The 23,648-nt window shown below is 40.4% G+C and overlaps 1 protein-coding gene across 2 annotated transcripts in view; it reads right to left on the reverse strand.

The window, feature by feature from the left end:
* HNF1B (HNF1 homeobox B) overlaps window positions 1–23,648 on the reverse strand; it is a 59,478-nt gene that overhangs the window by 8,741 nt on the left and 27,089 nt on the right. For both annotated transcript variants that reach the window (XM_088455955.1, XM_088455954.1), the window contains exon 5: window positions 1,303–1,463. In XM_088455955.1, coding sequence (XP_088312081.1) covers window positions 1,303–1,463 — 161 coding nt within the window. The remainder of the gene's footprint in view (window positions 1–1,302; window positions 1,464–23,648) is intronic.

Below are 23,648 nucleotides of genomic sequence, written 5' to 3' on the forward strand. Positions count from 1 at the left end.
GCAGACTGCCTGGAACAGCACTCTAGAGCCTGCAGAGCAGCCAGGAGCATTCTTTGGACAATCCAGACAGTGCTCTTCTTCCTAGCCAGCACACACACGCACAGTGCAACTGAAAACTTTCACTTGGGCTTTTCAGTTCCTTCGTTAAGAAATTATTTAAAAAAATATTTGTTTTAAATATTATTCCCATGTGAAAAGATGCTTTATTTACATAATAAAGCAGTTTTTTAATTTGGCTTTTGTCTGCTATTACCAACATGAGATGATAACAGAAGGAGGATTGTGGCTGATACATCTGCAATCCTTTGATAAATATACTTTGCATGTGGAAGCTTTCACGGACAAGAGCCTTCAAATCTTTTCTCTAGTGAGACCTAGGGGTATATTTACAAAAGTGTGGGATTTTAGAAGTGGAGATGTTGCCCATAGCAACCAATTAGATTCTTCTTATCATTTATCTAACACCTTCTAGAAGATAATAGCTAGAATCTGATTGGTTGCTAGGAGCAACAACTTCACTACTAAAAACCTGCACTTTAATAAATATACCCCCTACAGTCAGCAATAGTACTGCTACTGCTGATTGTACTCTTTGCTAGAGAGGGAGAAGCCCTTCGCCAGGAAATAGAGCCCTTAGACTAGTAGTGAAAGCACTTGTTCTCTATTCCCTTTCTCTGAATAACTTTGGCAGGTACTAGTCATATTCAAGTCATCAGTGATATAACCACATCCTAAAGGTGTTTCAAAGACGTCCTTGTTATAGCAAAATTGGTTTCTCTGAATAAGGTGTTAAACTGTGTCTAGATTATTATCTTACTGGTGGCAGAGCTGACATCTCTGCATTGACTACAGAAACAAAAATGGTGGTGTTGAATAAAGAAGCCAATGACTGGAAAAGAAAAAGGGAAAGTAAATTCCTATCAGTCAAAAGAATCTGACCTGTCTATACCTAGCCTACCCCTTTACAGAGAAGGCTTTAGGAGAGCCAGTTTTATCAATGTGCATGTCATCTGCAAGGAAAAACAAATACTGTTCCACCCACTTTTCTACTTTGTAAGGTATTTAATCAATAAAAAGTGAACAGCTCTTTGTTACATTTATTGGTCAGCTTCAAAAAGACCTTAAAGTGGGTCAGAGTACTGCTTTTTAGTGCAAACTGTGCATTCAAGATTTTTAGTGTACAATGCCTCTTTGTTTACTTCTGACCCTGTGAGAACCTAAAAAAAAGAATACTGTGTATTTTGCTTGCTTGTCTCTCTTATCTTATCAGCACTGCAGCTACAATAGGCCAGGTGTACTCACCAATTTACCATCAGGTGAAAGCATGTTATGGCCAGGATCCAAGCTCACTGGGGAGACTTGCTGGAGCACCGACTGGCTGGTCAACATGCCATTGTTACCATGGTGATTAATGGTAGATGAAGAAGTGACCTCACTGTTTCCTTGTTGACTGTATCTTACTCCTGCAAAATAATATATACATATAATTCCGCAATATATAGGGAGTACTTGCTATATAATATTTAAAAATGTATATTCATGAAGATTAGGCTATCATTGAGTGACCAGTGAATATGACATGTTGAAACATTTATTTCTAAACCTTTGTACATGCTATTTTTAACTCATAAATAGACAAATGATAAGCCACAAGTTTAAAGCATATTAATTGTACAGATAAAGGAAGATGATGGGTTACAGTAATAGGTGTTTGTTTCCTGTTTGCCTAAGTACACCGATTGTACTACTTTATACCCCCGTAGAGGCCATTACTACATACCTCCCAACATGACCCTCTCCAGGAGGGACACAATGCTCTGGTCCTGGACTTCCCTGGTAATTTATGATTGGTGGAGGCTCCAGAGGTGGGGCTGCAGTCCAAAATTCAAATAGGGGAGTCACACCAACTGTCAGTGAGTCCCAACCAGTGATGTTTGGCAGCGTGTGAAATGACAGTTGGTGTGGCTCCCCTATTTGAATTTGAACTGTGCTGCAGCCCCACCCCTTACCAGGGAAGTCCAGGATCAGAGCATTGTGTCCCTCCTGGAGAGGGTCATGTTGGGAGATATGCTATGTACATTTAGAAAAAAAACAGTGCTGGCCTCACATAGTTCACACAAATTTACAATGAAAAACAACGAAAAAAGTATCATAAATATGTTGCACCAAGTTTACAGGTGTGTTACGCACAGTTTAAATACACTGACAATTATAGATGTGTCCCAGTGAAATAGGACTTATCATTAAGGGTGATACTTTCAGATACTTTTTTATACAGACAGATTGGAAAGTCCCTCCGCAGTGACTGAGTGCTAAGTGTGTGATAGTCCAAAATTCATATAGGGGAGCCACACTAAGTCATACTTGCTAACTCTTCTGCAATAGACGGGAGGCTCCCTAATATTGGGTGGCACTCCCCCCCCCCCCCCACCCCCCCTGCAGGAGAGGGCAAGTCTCCTGGTGTGGCCACCACTGTCCACACGAAATTTAAGGTGTGCATATTACAGTTTTACATTTTATAATGTCGCATCCATTTTGTTATTAAACTGTTTAATGATTACAGTGATTTTTAATTATTCCAAATTTTCCTATCAAGTATATATTATATTGTGTATATTTGTGATGCTTGAACAAATGGGAAGCACTTGATAAAAATGTGTTTCAAGAAAATAAGAATATAAAAATTTATTTTTGCTGTAATATGATTCTTAAAGTTCTTATTTAGCACATTATTCAGCAACTTTAACTGAGAAAGCAAAAATTTATTTATCTGCTTAAAAATGATCTAAAAATGAAGAAAAACAGCATAAGAGTGCTAGTTTCTAACAGTGTAAACATTAATTAACCCAAGCAATGTTACATACACATTCTTTTGCTGTATTTTTAACCTCATGCATAGTTGCATAGTTATTAAGCTTGAAAAAGGCAAGTCCACATAGTTCAAGCTTTCTTGTATTACCCCACTGTTGATCAGGAAAGGCAAACATAACCCTAGTGTTAACCATTTCCAATTCATCACACAGGGGAAAAAATGTTTTTGTGTACATAAATAATCAGATTACTCCATGGATCAGAAATTCCTCTTTATAAATTTTCACTGCGTTATAATAACAGGAATGGGACTGGTTCTGAGTTGGGAACAAAGCATAGAAAGCAACTAACTTTGTACCTTGGTAATAACCATGCTGCACTGCAAGTGGGGGAGATGGAAAATGTGCAGAGAGACCTAGATTTGGGAGGGGTGTGTCCAAAAGTAAATGTACATTGCAGTGTAAACATAACGCTGTCCAGTATGTGGGGGCTACATGCAAAACAGACAGTATTTACCCTACATGCAGAAATAATATATGTATGTGCACCCCTTGCACTGCAACATGGTTTGTTCAGGTGCAAAGTTACTGGTTACTCAGTATCAGCCCCAATGTGTCTATGTATATATGCTGTTCTATTAAAATAAAGTACACTTTGTAAATAATAAGTGTTGCTGTTTTTCTGATTCAGTTGGCTAGAAGCTTGTACAGCCTGTGCAAGGACATGCTAAAATGTGTTTACATACATCATATAACTGTTGTTCTACCTATCCTTTTCACACCTTGGTGATGAAACCGGTATACCATATTCAATTAGAGGTAGAATTTTGCTCACCATCAGGGATCAGCCACCGATGTTTACCATCGGTGGCCTCCCATCAATTATGAAAACACTCACCATCGCCATCAGACGTTTAACTGCTAACATTGGAGGCCATATGCGGACAGAGAAACTGCACCTGCCATATGGCTGGTGCAAGTCCGATGATATGTCTAAAGATGCACTACTCGTTATTTCAGCATCTACAGACACTGACAGTGGGCATCTCAGTCCTTGCACATTTGGTCGAACTATCAGGTCAAGTGGCAGAATCAGTGCTTATGTGGCCACCTTAACATCCCACCACTATGATTTTCGTTATATTCATGCACAATGCGTTTCACAGTCATCTACTATATAAGTGATATAAACCAGTTTAAAAATGTCCTGTGTTGGCAATCTTGCAGGGCTAATGGGATGAGCCCTTCTATAGACAAGCTGTTTTTATTTTAACATATGAAGTAGTGTTAAAATTAGTTGTAGTGCCTAGTGGGGGAAATAGTTAAATACACGATGACCCTATTATATTTATATGCATAAATCCTCACAATACAATAACTTGGGGTATAGCCCATTTATGTGGTGGTGTGGTCAAGAGTTGAAACAGGGCCTGATCCAGAGCTCTATAAACATGACTGTAGGCAATGGGTTGGTCATCACAAACCTCTAGACCTCTTTATATTAGAGATGTGCATGACGTGCAGTCAGGTGAGGCAGAGCTTTTTCTGTCATACTTAGGTATACTCCAAAGTTTTGACTAAAAAAATTATAAAAATGTAAAGAAAATATTATAAATATCTTCTTTGTATTATTCTAATAATTTTTATAATCAAAACTCTGGAGTAAAAAGTGTATGGCAGGTGAGGCACTGCCTCCCCTGCCTAACTTTTCCACACATCCCTGATCAAAACACACCAAATTTCCAGCACTATATACTGCTGCACCTTTGTATAATGCCCACATGAACCCTCGGTTTCATATATGTATCTGTAAATCTGTCTTTGATACTAGCCAGTGCCTCCCCACCCATTTACCTCACTGCACGTCACTGGCATAGACACCCATGTTTGGTTTTAGTAAAATCACCCTTAAATTTTTTGGTTTTGGAAAAACCATCCTCAAGTATTTTGGTTTGGTTTTGGATTTCTTTTACATTTATAAAAACAGCTACAATCATGTAACTTGGACCTGTTTTTGTTTCTATAGTATTATTAACCTCAATAAAAAATCATTTCCAGTGAATTCTGCCCACCTCACAGCAGCTGAAATCATGAGTGAGGGACTTACATGCAATCCAAAATACTCTCTAAACTCTGAACTTAGCATGAAGACCCGAGTCAGGACTATCCGAACCCGAAAGTGATCTGAGTTGGGACCCCAAAGTTCAGCAAACCGAACCACTCATCTCTACTGTATATGATACTAGCTGGGATACCCGGCGTTGCCTAGGTTAAAGACTGGACCATGAAGTACACATGTAGCCTTTATTTGTTTACATTGTCCTTGCTTACAACCCCATTCCTGAAATGGAACCCACTGTTTGCTACCATGCATGCAAACAGTGGCATAACTACCATGGGTAAGAAAGGGTGTGGCTCCTATGGTGCCCGAACACAAGATGGGCCAATCCAGTCAGTGCCATCGAGGGGGGGGCAGCTCTCAGCGATGTTGATTTAGTGCCGGCCCACCAGCTGATTTTAGCTGGCGCACTGGCAGGCAGTCATGGAGAGACAGCGCCATCGGTCGTGAGGCAATCAGAGCTCGCAGACTGGCAGCCAATCAGCAGTAATGCCCAGCGCAGCGAGCGGGTCTGAATCAGGCCCTAAGTTCAAACCGAGGCAAAAACCTAATTCTGTTCAAATTTGGGGGAGCTAGGTCCAAAACTATGGCCGTGCATAAAGGACAAACAGATGGACAGACAGACACACTTTCTTGCTTATTCTATAGATTAAGCTGCATTTAACCTATTACGCCAGAGAATGGAGGGTCTGTGTGTATAATGTTTTACACTTTGTTCATTTAAACATCTGTAGTAGTAATGTTTTTAATCAAATAAATGCTGTTAGACACAGAAGGCAGTACATGTTCTTATAAATGTTCTCAAGGAATATGCCTTTTATTCCTCCATGATTCAGTATTACCATTTTTAAAACAATATTGTTCATATAAGTGCTACCACCATTACCATAGAGCAGCAGTGCCAAGAGTGCACAGAACAAGGGGTGCACCTAATATACTATCACAGGACATATTTCAAAAGGAGAGTTCTTTCAATGTGTTCCTTCCTGTTAAAATATGTTACAAAGTGATACATAATGATCATGCTTCCAGGAAGAATCATACCACATTATTATATTAGTTCATTGTTAACAAATTAAAAAGTGTCACTGCAGGAGACAAGTTTAGTAAAATGTTGCACTGCATTTCTAAATAAAATGTTGCATTTGAGTCTAAAAAACTTTTTAAAATTGTTTTATAGAGGCTATGTGTTGCCCTCTCGTAGTCACTTAATTGGCAGCTCTTCAACTGCAAATTGCCCGAAATGTACAAGCTCTGAGGCCACATTATATCACTGTCTTTGGGACTGTGTCAATATAAAAAAAAATTGGTACCAAATCAAACAACTGGCAACCTCAGAATGAATAAATTTTCTACCACTAACTCCTGAATGGGCCATTTTTGGAATGTTAACAACAGAGTCAAAGATCACACCAGGATGCAAAAAATTGCTTCTGATAATCTCAGCCGTAGCGAGGAAATGTATACTTCTGCAGTGGATTTATTCTCTCCCATCCCCCCCCCCTCCCCTCTATACAAATGTTCAAAGAAAAACTTTTTCACACTTTTAAAATGGATTGGATGGAAACATCATTACACAAAGAACAAAGAATAGAAAGATTTTTTGATATCTGGGAATCTTTTATTGACACTTTAGATATATCAATGATACATAATTGCTTTCGAAGGACTTTATGGTACGAAACTAGAATATTTCTCTCAGATCCTCCTATTCAACTTAGCTGATGTATTTGTCCGCGGATGTTATACTAAAACCACAGGTGACCCTTCCCTCCTCCCCCTTCCCCCTTTCTTTCTCCTGGTATATTTCTCCTTTTTTTTTCTCTTTTTCTTATTTTCTTTATTACGACAACTCTCAATTAATTATAATTGATATGGTAATTCAACCGAATAATATGTTCAACTTTCTTTGTTTTCTCATTTGTCAATATAATATTAGTGTATTATGAATAAAAATAAATATATAGGAAATGTATATATTCAATATTACATAATTATTGTATTATGTCAATATGTAATTGTTATCATATGTATATTTAAAATGTTTTGAAAAACCAAAATAAAAACATTTTGAAAAAAATAAATAAATAAATAAAAAACTTTCTTGTGGTTGGGGTTTAGCTGACTTAAAGCATTTCTCCTACTGGTTTTCCTGACTCTCTAATATCTGATGACTTAGGACAATAACGTGAATTCAGCTGAATATTGAATATAAAACATTGTGAAATATTTGGTATGTCAAAGTACTGGAAATTTTACATATTTATGTGGGAATGTTAATAGTTATTACTAAGGGGTATATTTATTAAAGGAATATAAGCTCTAAATCTATGAGATACGTAGAACTGCTGCCTATTCAATAAACACCCCAGCTAGCGATACCTTGAGAAAGCTTATTTATCAAGTACAGCAACAGTACGAGAACCCCTGCCTGTTCTCATGTCACTAATGCTATTTCAGGACAAAATGCTTTTTTTTCTAAGCAAAATATAATAATTATTTGCAATATTTTTTATTCTATTGAGACAGCCACTGAATGCACAAGGGCTCTAATGGAGAAAGCAGGAAGATAACTGTTTTTCACCAGTGCGAGTAGACATAATGCCCTCTTCGAATGGTGTTTATTTACTGTAGTTTTGTATGGCAAAACTAATGTGCCTTATTTAAATTGCAGAAGTGCTAGTCCCAAATTGTTAGCTATGGGGCTGGCACCTCCATTCTGTGCAAAGCAAATCTGCAAAGATCAGAATTTTTTTTAATTATAAATAGAACTTTTCTCTAATGCTAAAAAGCAAAACAAAAAGTCTATATTCCTTTTATAAATAGAGCCCCAAGTCTGGACTTCCAGGGCACTGCAAAAGTGGGTGAATTTGAAATCCAGGTCATCCAATAACAGAGGGGTGCAGAACTGGCCAGCGAAGCAGAAAGTTCAGTCATTCTGTTACCTGCCAATATCTCCATGTATCTCTCAAGTGTCCTGGCAAAGTTTTCCTAGTGAATTTTGGGGATCACTGATTTTATATTACTGTGATAAGCAGTGATAGAAAATTAGCCTTATCGTCAACATTAATAAATAGGTCCCTTCATTTTTGCGGCCTTTAATAATGAGCAAACAATGGGAAAAATAAGTCAATTTACATAGACAATTGCATTTATATTATTCTCAAGAAGTTGTTATAATACTTTTATATTTTTTAACACATTTATTTTTTTTAAATAATTATTGTACTATAACACAGCATAAGGAATCTGTTTTGAATGTGTTTATTCAAGTTGTATCTAAGTAAGATGTTGATTTCAGCTTTTATGAGAAATGTCATCACTGTGTTGCATTTCTGAAGTGTCCACAGAGCACTGTCTGAGGATGATCTCCACACAGAATTAGTATGAAAGAAACATCAAGTTCTACCCCAGCAGTCTTACCTTTAGTTTCCAGAAAGCATGTATACAATTTGATCACATAGTTTGGATAAAAGACATGGCTTCAACAAAAGAATATCAAAGACTTATCTTAGTCCTGATTTAGAAAAATATGCGTCAAAACTGTAAAAACCTTTTGAATTTACATATGGATAATTAAATAAGAAATTTAAAAAAAAAATATTGATTCATTCTTTGGAAAATAAACCAGAATAATAAGAGATGAGACCGTTTCAATAGTGTAACCATCAAAGTGGGAATTAGAGACACACAAAATGGTAATGGAACTTTACACACATAGAGTTTCATGGAGGAACAGCCCGGACATGCCATTTTCAGCATCCGCTGCTACTTCGCCATTCGGGCAATGCCATTTCATACTGTGTCTGTAAAATCACATGTTAAGGAATTTTATATTCTAAAGCTGGGTGCACACTATATAATATATTGGTCAATCTTACGATCCCCGAAGGATCATCAATGACCATTGTATAATGTGTAACCCCAGTTTCACTCAATTCATAGTTTGATGAATTGTGTGGTCGCATCTTCCCATGTGCTGCACATCAGTTGGGATGACGCGATGGATGACATGGTGTAGTTACATTAAGCATGTAACAACATATTGTGTCGTTCTACGGCAAATCATGTAGTATGTGCAGTGATGCAATATATCAAAGCATCGGGATACAGTCAGTATCCCGGCGGCCGCTATGTTGGCGCAGATATTACCGGCGCCAGAATCCCAACGCCTCTCACAATACCAACACCGGCATCCCGATCGGTGGGTTACCAAAGTATGGGGTGGGGGGGAGAGTTAGGGTTAAGTTTAGGGGTTAGGGTCAGGCACTAGAGGGAGGGTGAGGGTTAGGCATTAAGGGGGAGGGTTAGGTTTAGGGTGCAGGGAGGGGAAGTTTAGGTTCAGGCACTAGGGGAGGAGTTGAGGATTAGGCACAAAAGAGGGAGGGTTAGGGTAGTGAGAGGGGGAGGGTTAGCATACCGAACAACTAGTGTCGGTAAGCTAACCCTGTCAGGATGCCGGTGTCGAGATTCTGACAGCCAGGATCCCGACTGCCGGCATCCCAAACGCAAATCCAATGCATCACATCATCGCTTTGCTGAGTCGGCGCATTGCTGAGGTGTGTACCCAAGTAAAAAAATCAAATGAGACTCTTTTTTCCTGTGGTAGCAAAAATGGACATGTCAAAGGAATTGGTAAGTTCCCCCCTGGGGGTCCCTAAACCTAACCCTCCCCCCCCCGCTGCTAGACGCTAAGACACCCAGCATACCTTCTTTCGGTATGCCGGGTGTCGGGATAACGTAGTGGGACTAATGATAGATGTCGAGATTTCAATGCCTATCTTTAGTCCCATGTCGGGATGGAAGTGTGGGGATATCGGTGGGCAGGATAGCACCCGTCGGTATCCTGACTGCATCCCCATGTCGAATGAATAATGTGACTAGACAGCCATGACAGCTGCATTGCTAATGCTTAAGTACTAAAAAGTAGAGAGGCACCCAGCTAATCAGAAGCAGTTAAATATTGCTCTGAAAGTCATTGCACAAGCCATCCAGTACTCGTAATAAATGCACCTCATAAAAGTCCTAACTGGGAATGCATCAATGTATAATTATGCTGCAGTTATGTGAACACCCTTACTAAACTCGACCATGGCTGCCTCCATTCCCACGTTGTAAGTGGACTCAAGTCAACAATAAATGAAAATCTATATGCAGATGTATGCATACACACTTATGGTATCCCTGTGCAGTACAGAAATGCATATATTTGTTGCATGTCCAAATTAACATGAGCCCATGTATATTTCTGCATTCAGAAATATTTGTGCAGTCATTATGGAGGCAACACAACAAAAAAGGTTTCCAAAATCTTTAGAAAAGACAAGACTTTGTGCAGTGTTATAGTTATAAAGATAAGCGTGAATGTAACCTATGGGTACAAAAATAAAAAGCTAATTATTTTCCCATAAGAAAGAATGATCAATTTAATATAAAAATAAACATAGGACCGGTACTGTAGCTGCTGATTTTTTTAAAATCTTTTTAGAGGGATTACATAATGGGAAAAGTAGGTAACGGTTGGTGCATAATTCAGGTAAGGAGAGAAATCCAACTATAGTTTCTCTTTAAAAATACTTTTATCTGCAGAGAGCATTGTGCTAAACCTGATTCAATCATCCAACACAATTTATTTTTCGTATGTCATTATTTTTATTGTCTAATTACTATATTGCTCTGTACCGAGTACGCCTCTAAATGTAACAGTGGTCAGTCACTTCTGAAGCACTGCCCTTACAGCAAGACTTTTTAAAGAAACAGAGCCACATATTAAATCCATATGCCCAGCTTCCCCAATGCATTGTCACAGTAGTAACAAAAAATGCTTAGTTTCTTTCTTTATTTTACATAATGCACATTTATTAAGTGATCCCACCATTGTTGAGCAGTGCTTGGCAACCAAGTGTGTCCTTATCAGTAAGTCAATAAAGATAAGCAGACTTAGATGGGGAAGGGAATTGAGCAAACCCACACTGACATCTGTCAAAACAAGAACACAACCCCATTCAAAGGAAAACTTCTACTTATATTGGTATGGCAAAGCATAAATATGTTACCTTGGGAGAGTATCAGAGATATGTGAGTGGTAACGGCTTACTTTGGTCCTAAGTAACATAACCATTTAAATATCCTGACATTCATGCTCCTTGAAAGTAATTATGTCACAAAACGTTATAAAGTGGAGCTTTTATGCCCATCATAAACCTGTTTATGGCAACCAACCCAACCCACTCAGCAGTGGTTTCAAAGCTCTTATTACCCCAATAAAACAAGAAGATTTTTCAGCATCAGAATGTAGTGACATGTCAGCGCAGTGAATAAACTAAAATGTACTTCTACACCCATATGAAGCATTTAATGACATTACACCTCAAATTCATAGTCAGACTGAGGCTCTACTATAATTTTTGTTGCAGAAATATTAATATTGCCATTATGTTCTCATTTCAGTTGTAATTTTTTTTACTAAAGCATCAAAGTATATTTCACAAATATTAATATTAGAGTCAAGATTAACACCCTTGCAATCATTATTGACACTTTTGCAAGGTTACTGTTGCACCCAGTTTGGGAACCACTACTCTAATGTTTATAAAAGACAGGATACTTATTGTAACATTGTATTAATTTGATTACTTTGATTGCAATTACTGTTTAACTGTCACGTAACATATATAGTAAGGCCCATAACCAGTTAAGCTAATGCCGCGTATCCACTACCCGATTACATAGAGCAATTGCACGATTACGAAATCATAATCGTGCAATCGTTCAGTGATCGGGCACACATCAGGCATGTAAATGCACGCTCCCTCTGGTCGTTTCCGACATCAGTCATCGCCCGAACATGCTGGTCAACCTGACAATAACGTCTGGTTGAGCATGTACGGGGATGATTGATGTGCCTACACTGAACGACTGATCGTTCAGTATACGCACAGCACCGGACTGTGAAATTACTAAACCATTACAATGTCGTAATCGTGCAGTCAATTCTATGTCTGCTAGTGGATATGCCCCTTAAATTAATTTCATGATATTTTTTGTTTTCATTAACCTTTTATTATATTTATCTTACATACATAAGCCAGTTTGCCCATGGTTATACAGAAATAGTTTTGACTGCACAGTCAATAACTACAAATATATAATAAAACGGAAATGAAATGAAAAGGTTATTTAATACTGAGAATATGCCTGTTAATCACAATTATAAATCCAGAACAAAAGGCAGAAAGATTAAACGTCACTCTGAGAATTCTGGGAAACCTTACATGACCAACAATCTGTTCAAAATTACTGGCTTTCTAGCTAGTACAGCCTGCTGAGCTACAAACCTTTCATTCTGTGGGATAATGCTGGTTGTTGTAAAGAGCTATGACCATGTAAATACCTTCTGCTATAGGTATACTTACTGCTTACCCCTGAAGTAACACATTTTAGCCTACATTTACCATAGACAATACAGCAGGAGGGTTAGATAAATCTGTCTTAGTCTGCTGACCTTTACATCATCTAAACACTGCATGTTTCAGAGGTTCTGTATCAGGAACATCATTTTGTATCACATCGATCACAGTCACTTTCAGACGTCTATGCTAATAAAAGTGTGTATGCTATACAGTAGTATAGCAGGAATTCAAGTTCAGTTTAAGTTAATAAAAGAGGCACAAGAGACAAAACTTGCTGTCCTCGATGCTTCGATTTTGATGCATTATGACTTTACTAGATTTGGGACCTAAAAACTTCAAATTTGTCTGCCAGTTTGGTTAAAACAAACAAATTGATAGACAAAATCTGTTTACATGTGGGTATGTAGTGCTGTCTGCTAATAGAGAACAATTGTCTCTACTCAGCTGCAGGTGCTTATGTTAGACACAGTGCTATGCTATCCCTTTGCTATGGCCTGCTTATACTTATAATGCCATTAGACCTGCCCATTGACATCAGACCATGTCACCAAATTGCTGTATTGAGAATTACTACAAATCAGTAAGACTGACAAGAGGGTTTTGGGAGAAGATAAGTGGATTATGGAACAGAAATTGGCTTTAGTGCCTTTGTACAAACTAGTTGGTTCAGCAAACATATTTATACTCTAATCTCTTCGTCATTAACTGGATTAATTTAGGTTTATTGGATTACTTTAGGTTTAATGGCTCTTTTCACTATTGTCCCTGTCTCCATCATTGGTGTGAAAGTTCCTTTCAACAAAACACGTTTTTATTTTTGTGTCCTTCTAACATTTTGTTTAATCTTAAAAGTATCCATTCACAATAATACAATGGGTCTGATCCAGTTAGCTGCGAATTCAGTCCTGTGCCTTTTTTCAGTGGCAAAAAGCAAACATGGCCAAGCCTAGTTGCTATTAAGTTAAACTGTGTACATACTAGGTCGATGGGTCTGCCATTCGGCCGACCTATCTGACAATTGGTAAGATCATACGTACTTACAAATTGTCTGCCCGATGTGCTGGGCTTGATGTCGCAACTGGGCGGGCATTTAAATTTACCCATCCAGTTGAGCTGTCACTCATCGGTGGGTCCCAGCAGCATATGTACGGGTGATTGGCGGGTTGCCCGTACACACCAGCAGATGACCAATATATCTTTCAGATATATCAGCCATCTGCTGTGCTGCAGGGCCAATCCGATATGTCTGTGAATGACAGAGTTCACAAACATATCGGGTGTACTCACCCGCCGATGCACTATAGATTTATCAGCCGCTCAACAGAACGCCCAATATATCTATCATTGTGTACCCAGCTATAGGAAATCATGTTAAATTAATGCGGATTTGAAAGGGAGAAATCGTGGCTTTTTCTTTCACCTCCAGAATTGATAACTTTTTAGAAGTTCTTATTTTAATGTAGAAGTGTCAGAATATAGTACAGGACCTCTGATACATCCTTCTTAATGAAAAATAATGTATTTAAAGGTTTTTAAAGAGTAAAAGAAACTTCATTTTTAATGACGTGGGAAATGTATGTTGATGTGTTGTATTGAAGGGAAAGGGTTTTTTATTTTAACTTGCATATGCTCTAAACACTTTTATTTGCTGAAATACAGTTGCTGGAATTAATTTTCCATTTTTTTTATAAAAGTTGTAATATCCAACCCTGAGTCCCCATATACCAGCATCCTGTACTTTGCTTACGGCCACTACCAGACTATTACAGTTTCCTTATGGCCACTTTTTCACACAATTTCATGTACTACACACAGTTTCTAATTGAATTGCTCTTGATGTTATTTGCTAAAATATCATGCAATGTCCACAGACTATTAACACTCAAGGTCACAACGCAAATCTTGCGGCTAATTGAATCATCCCCAATAACTCTTGGTTTTCTTGGTTTATTTTTTTTTCCAATGCATTAACAATGGTTTCCTCCAACTGTCAAGCTCTCAGTTATGCACAAACCTGATGTGGGGTAATGTAGCAAAAGCCTTAGCAAACTCTCCAGGATTTAGGGGTTATGTCTATTTATCAAAGCACCCTGCAGGTAATGACTATCACTGGATATTGCAAGCGAAAGCCTTCACTGGAGGCTTTCTGTGAAACTATTTATTATTCACAGCTGTGTTTTGGTTCTTTTTTTTATAATTGTTTATTTTTTTTATTTAACTAACTTGTAGTATGCATGTGGGAGCTGATAAGTCAGCTCATGTATGTGCTCTTTGACACCCTACTAGCCTGGCAAGCAGTAAGCCCAGTGATATCGCTGCCAGTCACAGTCAGTTGCGAGCTGAGCACCGTTCAGTGACATTTTTTTACATTCATTACAGTCAAAATATTTTCTATTGCTGTGTTATTCCTAAATAAGGGAATAATCATTTAATTTAGTAACATTGCACTTAGGTACAAATTGTGTACTTGACTACAGAATTCAACCAACAGTTAGTTTTTATCTGCGTAATACAAATTAACTAATAAAAAGCAAGCAATAATTATTGCAAGTTTACAGCTGAAATGCAATATTTCAGTAGTAAATGATAGCAGATAAAGGGCCTGATTCTGAGATTTATGCAATGCTGATATTTATGCAGATAGTGATTGTTACCCATTGCGCATGCACGAATGCCGCACTGCCCACGTGCAGTGATTGTATTGTGATCACGCTCGCACAGAGGATTCACTCATAAAGTGAGTGACAGGTAGTCAGAGTTAGGGGGAGGTAACGGGCTGGCTAGGCAAACGGTATGCGTTCGGCATCCCGGCAGTCTGGATGCCGACGCTTATCTTACCGGGCATCAAGATTCTGAACGCCTGGATCTTGTCTGTCGGTATTACATACCAATTCCATGTCGGGACCATTTAAACTCTGTTTTATGGCCATGCATAAATTACCCATTACGATCTCCTTCACAGCATGAGAGCCCTCAGCGTGTCAGAGTAGTCGCAGTGTTTAAGGCAGGTCAGACTTGACTTACAAGCTGTGTGGCTGCCCGATCTGCATGGTTATTACCGATGTTTGTGCTGTTGTACGTCGTGAGAAGGCAGTAGTGGGCCTCCCTATGCTCGGCTAAGCTTTGGAAGGCATTAGCATATTTTAGCAATTGCGAACCGTAAGAGATCACAGTTGTGAATGCATTAGCAGAAATTTTCGAAATCAGGCCCAAAGGATGCATTAAAATTAAGAAACAGAACATGGTTATTTTATGATGAACTAACTAAGCAAACATAGATGAATGTCATCCTGCTGCAAGCCTGTAAACAAGAATATTGCAAACAAAAGTATTGTTGAACAGTATAAGACTATTGAATAGTTCAAAAACATGTTCTCCCCATTCAGCAAATAGAAGGTTATTCCTCCTGTTACCCATAGCTGTGAGGTATCTTAAGTTGTGATGTTGTCACTGACTGACTAAACCTGTATGTAGGTCACTATAGAGAGCTATGGAAGTGCTACTGTAGAACTATGGATGTGTAATGAGCTCCTGCCCCAATACATGTAGTCAAGCACCCAGCTTCCGGTAACAGTGACCACTCCCATTGGTTGTCCAATTCTATGCTGTGTAAAAAGTGTAAAGTCACAGCATACTCACTGTCCAATCTTGTGAATCATCCAGCCATGTCTAAGTAATTCCAATCACATTGTATTTCTCATTTACTGCAATAGCCTCCAGCTCTCCAGGTTTACAGTCTTCATGCATTAGCAAGCGTATCAGGGTGTAACAATAGCCATTGCAGCCACTGTGACTGCGAACACACTGATTTGGCAGCTATATAGTATAAAGGGTATATGTATGCTGTTGATTTAATTTGATAACAATGTATTTTTGTGCATTGTATTGTTTTTAAGGTAAGGGAACGGGATGTAGTTATGATGCCGATGGACAGGATGTCGGCTGTTGAAATCCTGAACACCTAGGCAAAACTTGAACAATGACTTGCAGAGGCTGTATAATTATAGTAGTTCTACAAGCTTTCCCTTTGTAGTTTCATAATTGTATCATTTTGTTTCATCCAAGATAACATTATAAAAAAATTAGATGAATTAAGAGTCCTGTCCTCTCTTCTAACACTATGGGACAGAGGGCCTGATTTAGAGCCGGACGCTCTGACAAGAGCGCTCGCTCTGAAGCAGGGCCCTCCTACCTAAAATTGGAGCGGCCTCCTGACCGCTCGCATAGCTTTGGGTGACCACCCACAGCTTATGCGAGCGGCCAAAAAGATGGTCGCGATGGTCAAGACCATCGCAACCATCGGGCTTGCAACGAGACCCTGAGGTAGGGTCTCGCTGCCGCAAGCCCAGGAGTGCTTTTGGCTCTATCAGTCTCAATTTTGCAAAAAGCATGTACCAAGACAGGAAAGAGACACAAAGGGAACTCTACCCATTAGGTACAGTCAATAGAGTATACAGAGATAGTTATTGTAACCAAAGTTTATAGATAACAAAGTATCCAACTGTTTTGTTAGTTAAAAGAGATAAATGTAGTATCAGGAATGCCACATACAGTTATGTTGCACTTAAAACGTAATCTTATAAAGTGATGTTTAAGATGATGAGATGCGTGAGGACACGCATCATTTTAGTGGGGAAGGATGTGATACCCCTAATTTGGGAGTATCACCTTGGAGTATGATGAAGGGTAAAAATACCTTTGTTTATAAAAGATGTATATGTTTTATTGTATATGCATTAATGTTGTTTCAAAACTATAATTTGTACTGTACTTGTGTTCCATGCTTGTAAGTACATGCCTCATTGTGTGCCATATATTGTACTTATGCCCGGGACTGTACCCTGCTTCCCCCCTGGGAGTTATGGTTTCTCCCATCGGACTTGTACTGTTGCCATTGAGGGGGGCTCAAGGCAAGGACTTCCCCATCATACTTCAGAGGGGAACCCTGCTTGCCTGTTAGTGTTACTTAACAGCCCCAGTAACTGACCTGTATCACGCGACCCTGGAGGGAGCAGAGCCGGTGCGTGTAAGGGACCCGGATAGAGCATATAAATGGGACTGCCCAGCTGACTGTTGGGAGTCCTGAGGGAGCAGTCTGGAGGCAGTGGTCCGTTGCGCTGCAGTAATAGGCGGCCAGGACCTAATGATACGGTGCTAGTTCCCGGCAACCAAAGTGGAGCTGGTCCGGGAGTGAGATTGCAGGGGAAGACGGAGGCAGGTCTTTCCCTTCTTGTGTGGTGAGAATATCGCTGACAGGACTCACCAAAGGTCCAGTCAGCATCACGTTCCGGCGGTAGCAACAGTGCGGCTGGATTGCAGGGAACCTCCTTAGCTAGATCGACGGCAGCTACTGGAGGCGGAGCCGGGACTGTAGGAGAGATCCGGTGACGTAGAGACTGGCAGATGTGGAGACTGGCTGGTGACCCTGCAGGGGAGTCTCCCTTCACTCGTATACAGTCTGCAGAAGAGGTTGGTACAACAAGCAAGCACCACCTAACACTATCCATCAGGCATACCCCGAGTAGTGTGCAGGAAAGTAGAGTTGCTAGACTTACATTCAAGCGCAGGGGACATTACCCTCACTATTAGACTGGTCCCTCTAATATACCATATGCACACAGGCAGCTCGAGAAATTAGGAAGTATTACCAGCCAGACCAGTTGACCCTACAGAGAGAAGGAAGCACAGCTAACAAGTACTTCTAGTCAACCAACTACTTGCATAACCCAACGAGTGAACTCAGCTAGAGAGATACCAGGGACCTGCTGCTTAATTCTAATGACCTACACACGATCCATCCTGTAGACACCGCAGGTTAATGGGGAGCAACTTGATTCAGGCTGCAGCCAGGATTACTTCAGTTAAAGTTTAGAACCTGCATTCAACAGAAAGACTCTCTTTACCTTCCGTACAGCATTAGTAATATACAATGTTTCCAATATGCAGGAGAGGATGTTGTGCTTAATAAATATACCTAACCTGGAGAGAGAGAGACATTACACCCTAACGGAGCATAGGATTATAATACAGTAGTGCACCACCGTTAAAGAAATATCTGGCCATCAACTGTTATAAAGTATAGACTTATATAGTTAAAGCTAGCTATTTAGGTTTGAAGAATATATATATTGAGCAAGGTTGTAAAGTTGTACAATATTCTGTTTTCTTGCTGTGTGTCTTAAACTCATCCAATTTCGCAGGCATGTAGACCGGGAAAGGCAGAGGTTCCGGTATAATAAAACTCAATCGGGACACGTGTGTTTTCTGTGTGAACTCTGAAATTGTAATGTACGTCTTAATGTATCTGTATGAAACAAAGGGATAATTCCACTGTTTGCTCTATCTTATATTTCTCCTGTTATTGCTAATTAAAATAGCATTGAGTACCAATTAGTCTGATATTGCTGGAATCACGGGATAATTGAGATATCCCAGTTTCGGGTAACTTCCCGAAGAGCTCCCTTAAACAGAACCCTATAGTGGGGTATTACACTCAGCGCTATAGCGGGTCTGAATCAGGCCCAGATTCCCCTATGATTTTTGGTCCCCCTGTCTCATTATAATATTCCAAATTTCCACTTCCCCAACACACCCTTTTCCTAGTTCAGAAACTCCTCCAACCTAACCTACCTGTACCCAGTGCCCACAGCATGGTAGATTCTCTTCCATTACTAATTAATGGATCTACTGATCCCAACACCATTATCTTTGTTTATATTGCCACAGTAATTAATGAGTCAGCTACCAGTAAACTAATGGAGAGAAGGATAATAGGGTTAGTAGCTAAAACCTTAAGCTGATGCTGCCATATGGTGGGACTGTGGGCTTTGTTAAAGATTGCTCTGTTATCAATGATGAAATTATCATGTTATCTCAACTTATGAACTAAATTTAAGAAAACAAAAAATATATATTAATGTTAATGTATTTAGAAAATTTGACTAAAAAAAACATCTCTGATAACTGCGAGGACAACCTTCACACAGTGCCGTAAAGGGACCAGTGTGTTCTGTGCTGGCCCCACCCCCCTGAACGCTCAGTGTCATGATATCACAGAGAGGTGGTGGGGCCACTAGCACCACCCCCTCAGGACATTCTGGGCAGTTGTAAATAAAGACTGCAGCATATTTGCATACTTTAAGTTTTTACACCCTGGAAGAAACCTGTGGCAGAGAAGCAGATGGGCGGTGACGGGGGCGGGGCCATACGCTTGGTAAATTACCGCAAATACCACATATTTAACTAGGGGGCAGGGCCAATGTCGCAATTCTTATATAATAGCGTTATTAAGCTCCGCCGCCTACGTGATCCTCAGGAATAATTTTCCTGTTCTGCCCACTTTACTAGGGGTGCGGGTGGTTACCCGAAAAAATCAGGAGCCTCCTGCAGTTCCCAGACGAGTAGGCAAGTATGGACTGCAGGGTGCATGCCTGAAGCATCCATAGGCAGCTTTGTGCAGTATTTCAGCATTGATATTGGTTACAGGGTGCAGTTCTAGGCAACCTGCACGCCAGATGAAGAGGCCGTGGAGTGGCGACGGTGCTGCCCACAAGCCCCTGCGCTCTATGCGTCCGTACCCCTAGTACACCCCTAGTTACGGCCCTACTCCACATCTCAGAAGTCAGTACTCTACTCTCCAGTGCTCATACTATTTGGATGTTTTTATTACACTGTTAAACTGTATACATATTGAGCCTCATATACAAAGGCGTCTTAAGAGAGGAGGGGGCCCGTGTGCACTCCCCATGCGGGCCCCCTCCTCTCTCCCCGGTGGCCGGCAGCCGACTGACGTGTCTGGCCAGCCACCGGAGCATTAGAAGACTATGGGCACTAGAGTGTGCCCGTAGTCTACTGCGCATGCGCAGAATGCCGGGAAAATGGCTGCGGTGGCCATTTTCCGGTGTTCTGAGTAGCGCTGACACCCGCCGCGGGACCACGGACAGGTAAGTTTAAAATAATATGGGTGCAGGGTGTGCGGTGCGGGGCCCCCTGGACCCGGGGGCCCATGTGCCTCACACACACTGCATCCATTATAGATATGCCGCTGCCAGGGCAGAATTGAGGACCACATGGGCCTGGAGCTGAAAATGACCAATGGCCTATTATGAGAAGCAGAGTTGTGATCAGTGCTGTGTGGGTGTGGCCAATGCCATGTGAGCGTGTACACCCTATACTCTCAGCCCCAATGTCTCCATAAATCTGTAAAAGAAAAACAAATGCTTCATTTTGTGTGGTAAATAGAAATACAATTTTACTACTTATGATTTATGGCTGACCGTGTGGAGAGCAGACGGCCAGCCAACATCATGTTGTCATTACAATGGGCCTATTTTTATGTGGAGGCCTGGAGCTGTAGCTCCATCCGCCCCATTGTTAATCTGGCCCTGGCCGCTGCTCATATAGTGTTAAGAGTACATCCAGTTAGATGGTGAACTTTTGCACCTTAGCAAAACCATGTTGCGGTTTGGGATAATTTAAAATCGGTGGGCAGATTTATAGTTGGAGGGGGTCCTAGCTCAACTCTAAATCATGGGGGGAATTTAAATAGCCATAAGGTTTACCCCATAGCTAATTGATTGCACTACCCAATTCAATTAGCTGCGGGAACCCCGCTTGCTAATTACCAGAGGCAGGATTTTTCCTCGCGGCCTCAGGAGCTGTGAGGAATAATCCAAGTTAAAATGCAGATTCTGCATTCTAACGCATGAGTAATCCATTGATTCCGCATTTTACGTGGAATCAATCTGTTGGCGCACATTAACCCTGTGTTTAATGGGAAAAGGCTAAATAATTGGATAACTTTTCCTGCACGCGTCACTATCAGTTTGCTATGGGGTATATTCTGCGGCTAATTAAATTCATCCAAAAAGTATAATTCTGGTCAGTATTTGTGTGGTGAATAAAAAAAAAGCAGGCGGTATTTGCCTGCATGCATAAATAATAATAATTTGCATCCCTAGTATCGCAACATGGATACGATAATTTATAACAATTTAAATAAGCAATAATAATTTACATCAATACTTAATCAATTATAATAATTTAATTTCTTGTAATGTATATTGCGGTTTTATTTACAATCAATAACAACATGTGCTGTATATTTCTAGCTTGATTAATATAAGAACACACCACATTAGTCAGATATAGTTTACATCATATATAATTTAGATGCATTATAATGGACATAAATGTAAAAACTTCCATTTAAAAATTACTCTTTAGTTTCCATCAATAAACTAGCCAAGATTTCCATGTGACACAATTCACATAGTGTATGTTCCATAGAAAGTCACCCTGTGTAGTTATATACACAGATTACTCATCTTGTCCAAATCTACTACATCAGTGGTTCTCAAACTCGCACCTCAGGACCTCACACAGTTCCCGCTTTTCAGGTCACCCAGCCAGGCCCGTCAAGAGCTGCGCTGGGCCTCGGTAAAAAAAGGGGCGTGGCCTAAACGCGGGAGGTTAAAAAAAAGTTTTGCAGTGCCGCGCACTAGCGAGGGGGGTCGCAGTGAGCCCCCTCAGCCCGGCGCATAACCAGTCTGGGGCACTCCCCCCACAGGCATTCCGTAAGAGACTGTGGCTGCTTCTTAGCAGCCACGAGCAGTCTCCAGGGCAGCCCAGCACACAGCAGCCTGTGCTGGGCTGCTGTGTGATGTAAGAGGGGGGGGAAGCGGTGCCGGACTCGGGCCCCCGCCGGGCCCCTCCAGCAAGCCCGGGCCCTGGTAATTTGTACCCGCCCCCTCCCCCCTCTCTGCGCCCCAGCACCCAGCAGGTGCACAGGTGTAGTCATTACTCACTGACACATTTTAAAAGATCCACTGTTAGATACAATTATTTCACTTGTGATTCTGTTGAGGAGACCTGAAAAACATGCACGGTTTGAGGTCCTAAGGACCGAGTTTGAGAACCTGTACTATAAAAGATGTGTAACTCACTATGGGAGGGATGTCCTCAGGTACATCCCACCTCTCTTTGGGTACATACTACAGTTTATTACCACAATATGTAGCTAGAATATCATAAAGGGCAGCTCTCCCAATAAGAGCAGTCGTTTGCGATTCCCCCGGCTAGAGGGACTTCCGGGTTTAACAACCAGAAGTCCCTCTGGCGTCCTTCTGCGCAAGCAGCGCAGAAGGACACGGGCCGCGATTGGTGATGGGAGGGATCTGATTGGATCCCTCTCAGGACAGGCATCCCGATAAGAAGCCCATAGGCTACTATTGGGTAACGCCACCTGAGCATGGCATTACCCATTGGGACGAAGCACCAGAATAAATCGTGTGTGCTATAATTTTTATAATGCAGCTTACAAAATGAGGGCAAATGTACAGTAGATGTATTCTGACATTCGTGGGACAGGCACTATTTCCAGTGGCTTATAAGAAAAAGGGTAATGGATTCTCAGCAAACATTGGATTTGTGGTGCATCTGTACATGCTTTCTCTGTCTCTTAAATGTTGACAATTCAGTATTTTTTGCTTTTATATGTTTGTAACTTATTAGGGAGCAAATAGTTGCCAATATTTTCATGCTATTTCCAAAGACAATTTTATACTTTCCAGGGTGCAGTCCCAGGCTTTACATATTTGTCCCTGGAAGTGTCCCTATTTTTCAATGCTGGCCATCTTAAACAGTACAATCCAATGTGTTCATTGGATGCTATGCGATGAATGCTTTCTGAGCTCTTCTGGAGCTATTATTGTTAAAGACCAAAATATATAATAAATTAATGTATCATTATTGAGTCCAAAGGATCACCTAGAAAATACAAAGCATAACATATTTAGTTGCACCTATACAATTCAGTATATTCATATAATTTAGAACCTTAGTAGCATGGGCGTAACTACCATAGGTGCAAGGGGTGCAGCTGCTATGGGGCCCAGAGCTGAGGGGGGCCCATCTTCCTTGTCATATTTACATGTGTTATATACATTTTTCACCAATGGGTGGTACATAGGGGTCCTTACAAACTCTTGGTATGGGGCCTTCAAATATCAAGTTACGTCCCTGCTTAGTATTTATGTACTCTACTGCAGGGAAAATACAGCTTCATGGCACGGGATAGAGGGAGTAGAACAATCTAAACATCACTTGGATAGATACAAACTTCCCCATGACAGGTTGTAAAGAAAAGGAAATTTGGTCAAATATCTAATGTGTAAAATATATCTATGATTACCGAGGCATTAAAAGAATTCAAAAACTTAGGCTATAAGTGCAAACGATGCAATGGTCGTTCCAATTTCCCTTCATCCCAGAACACATGGTATAAAGCACACATACTATGCACTCTTC

This window comes from Taudactylus pleione, unplaced genomic scaffold (assembly GCF_031769625.1).
Source record: "Taudactylus pleione unplaced genomic scaffold, aTauple2 ptg000682l, whole genome shotgun sequence".
In the NCBI taxonomy this organism is placed as follows: domain Eukaryota; kingdom Metazoa; phylum Chordata; class Amphibia; order Anura; family Myobatrachidae; genus Taudactylus; species Taudactylus pleione.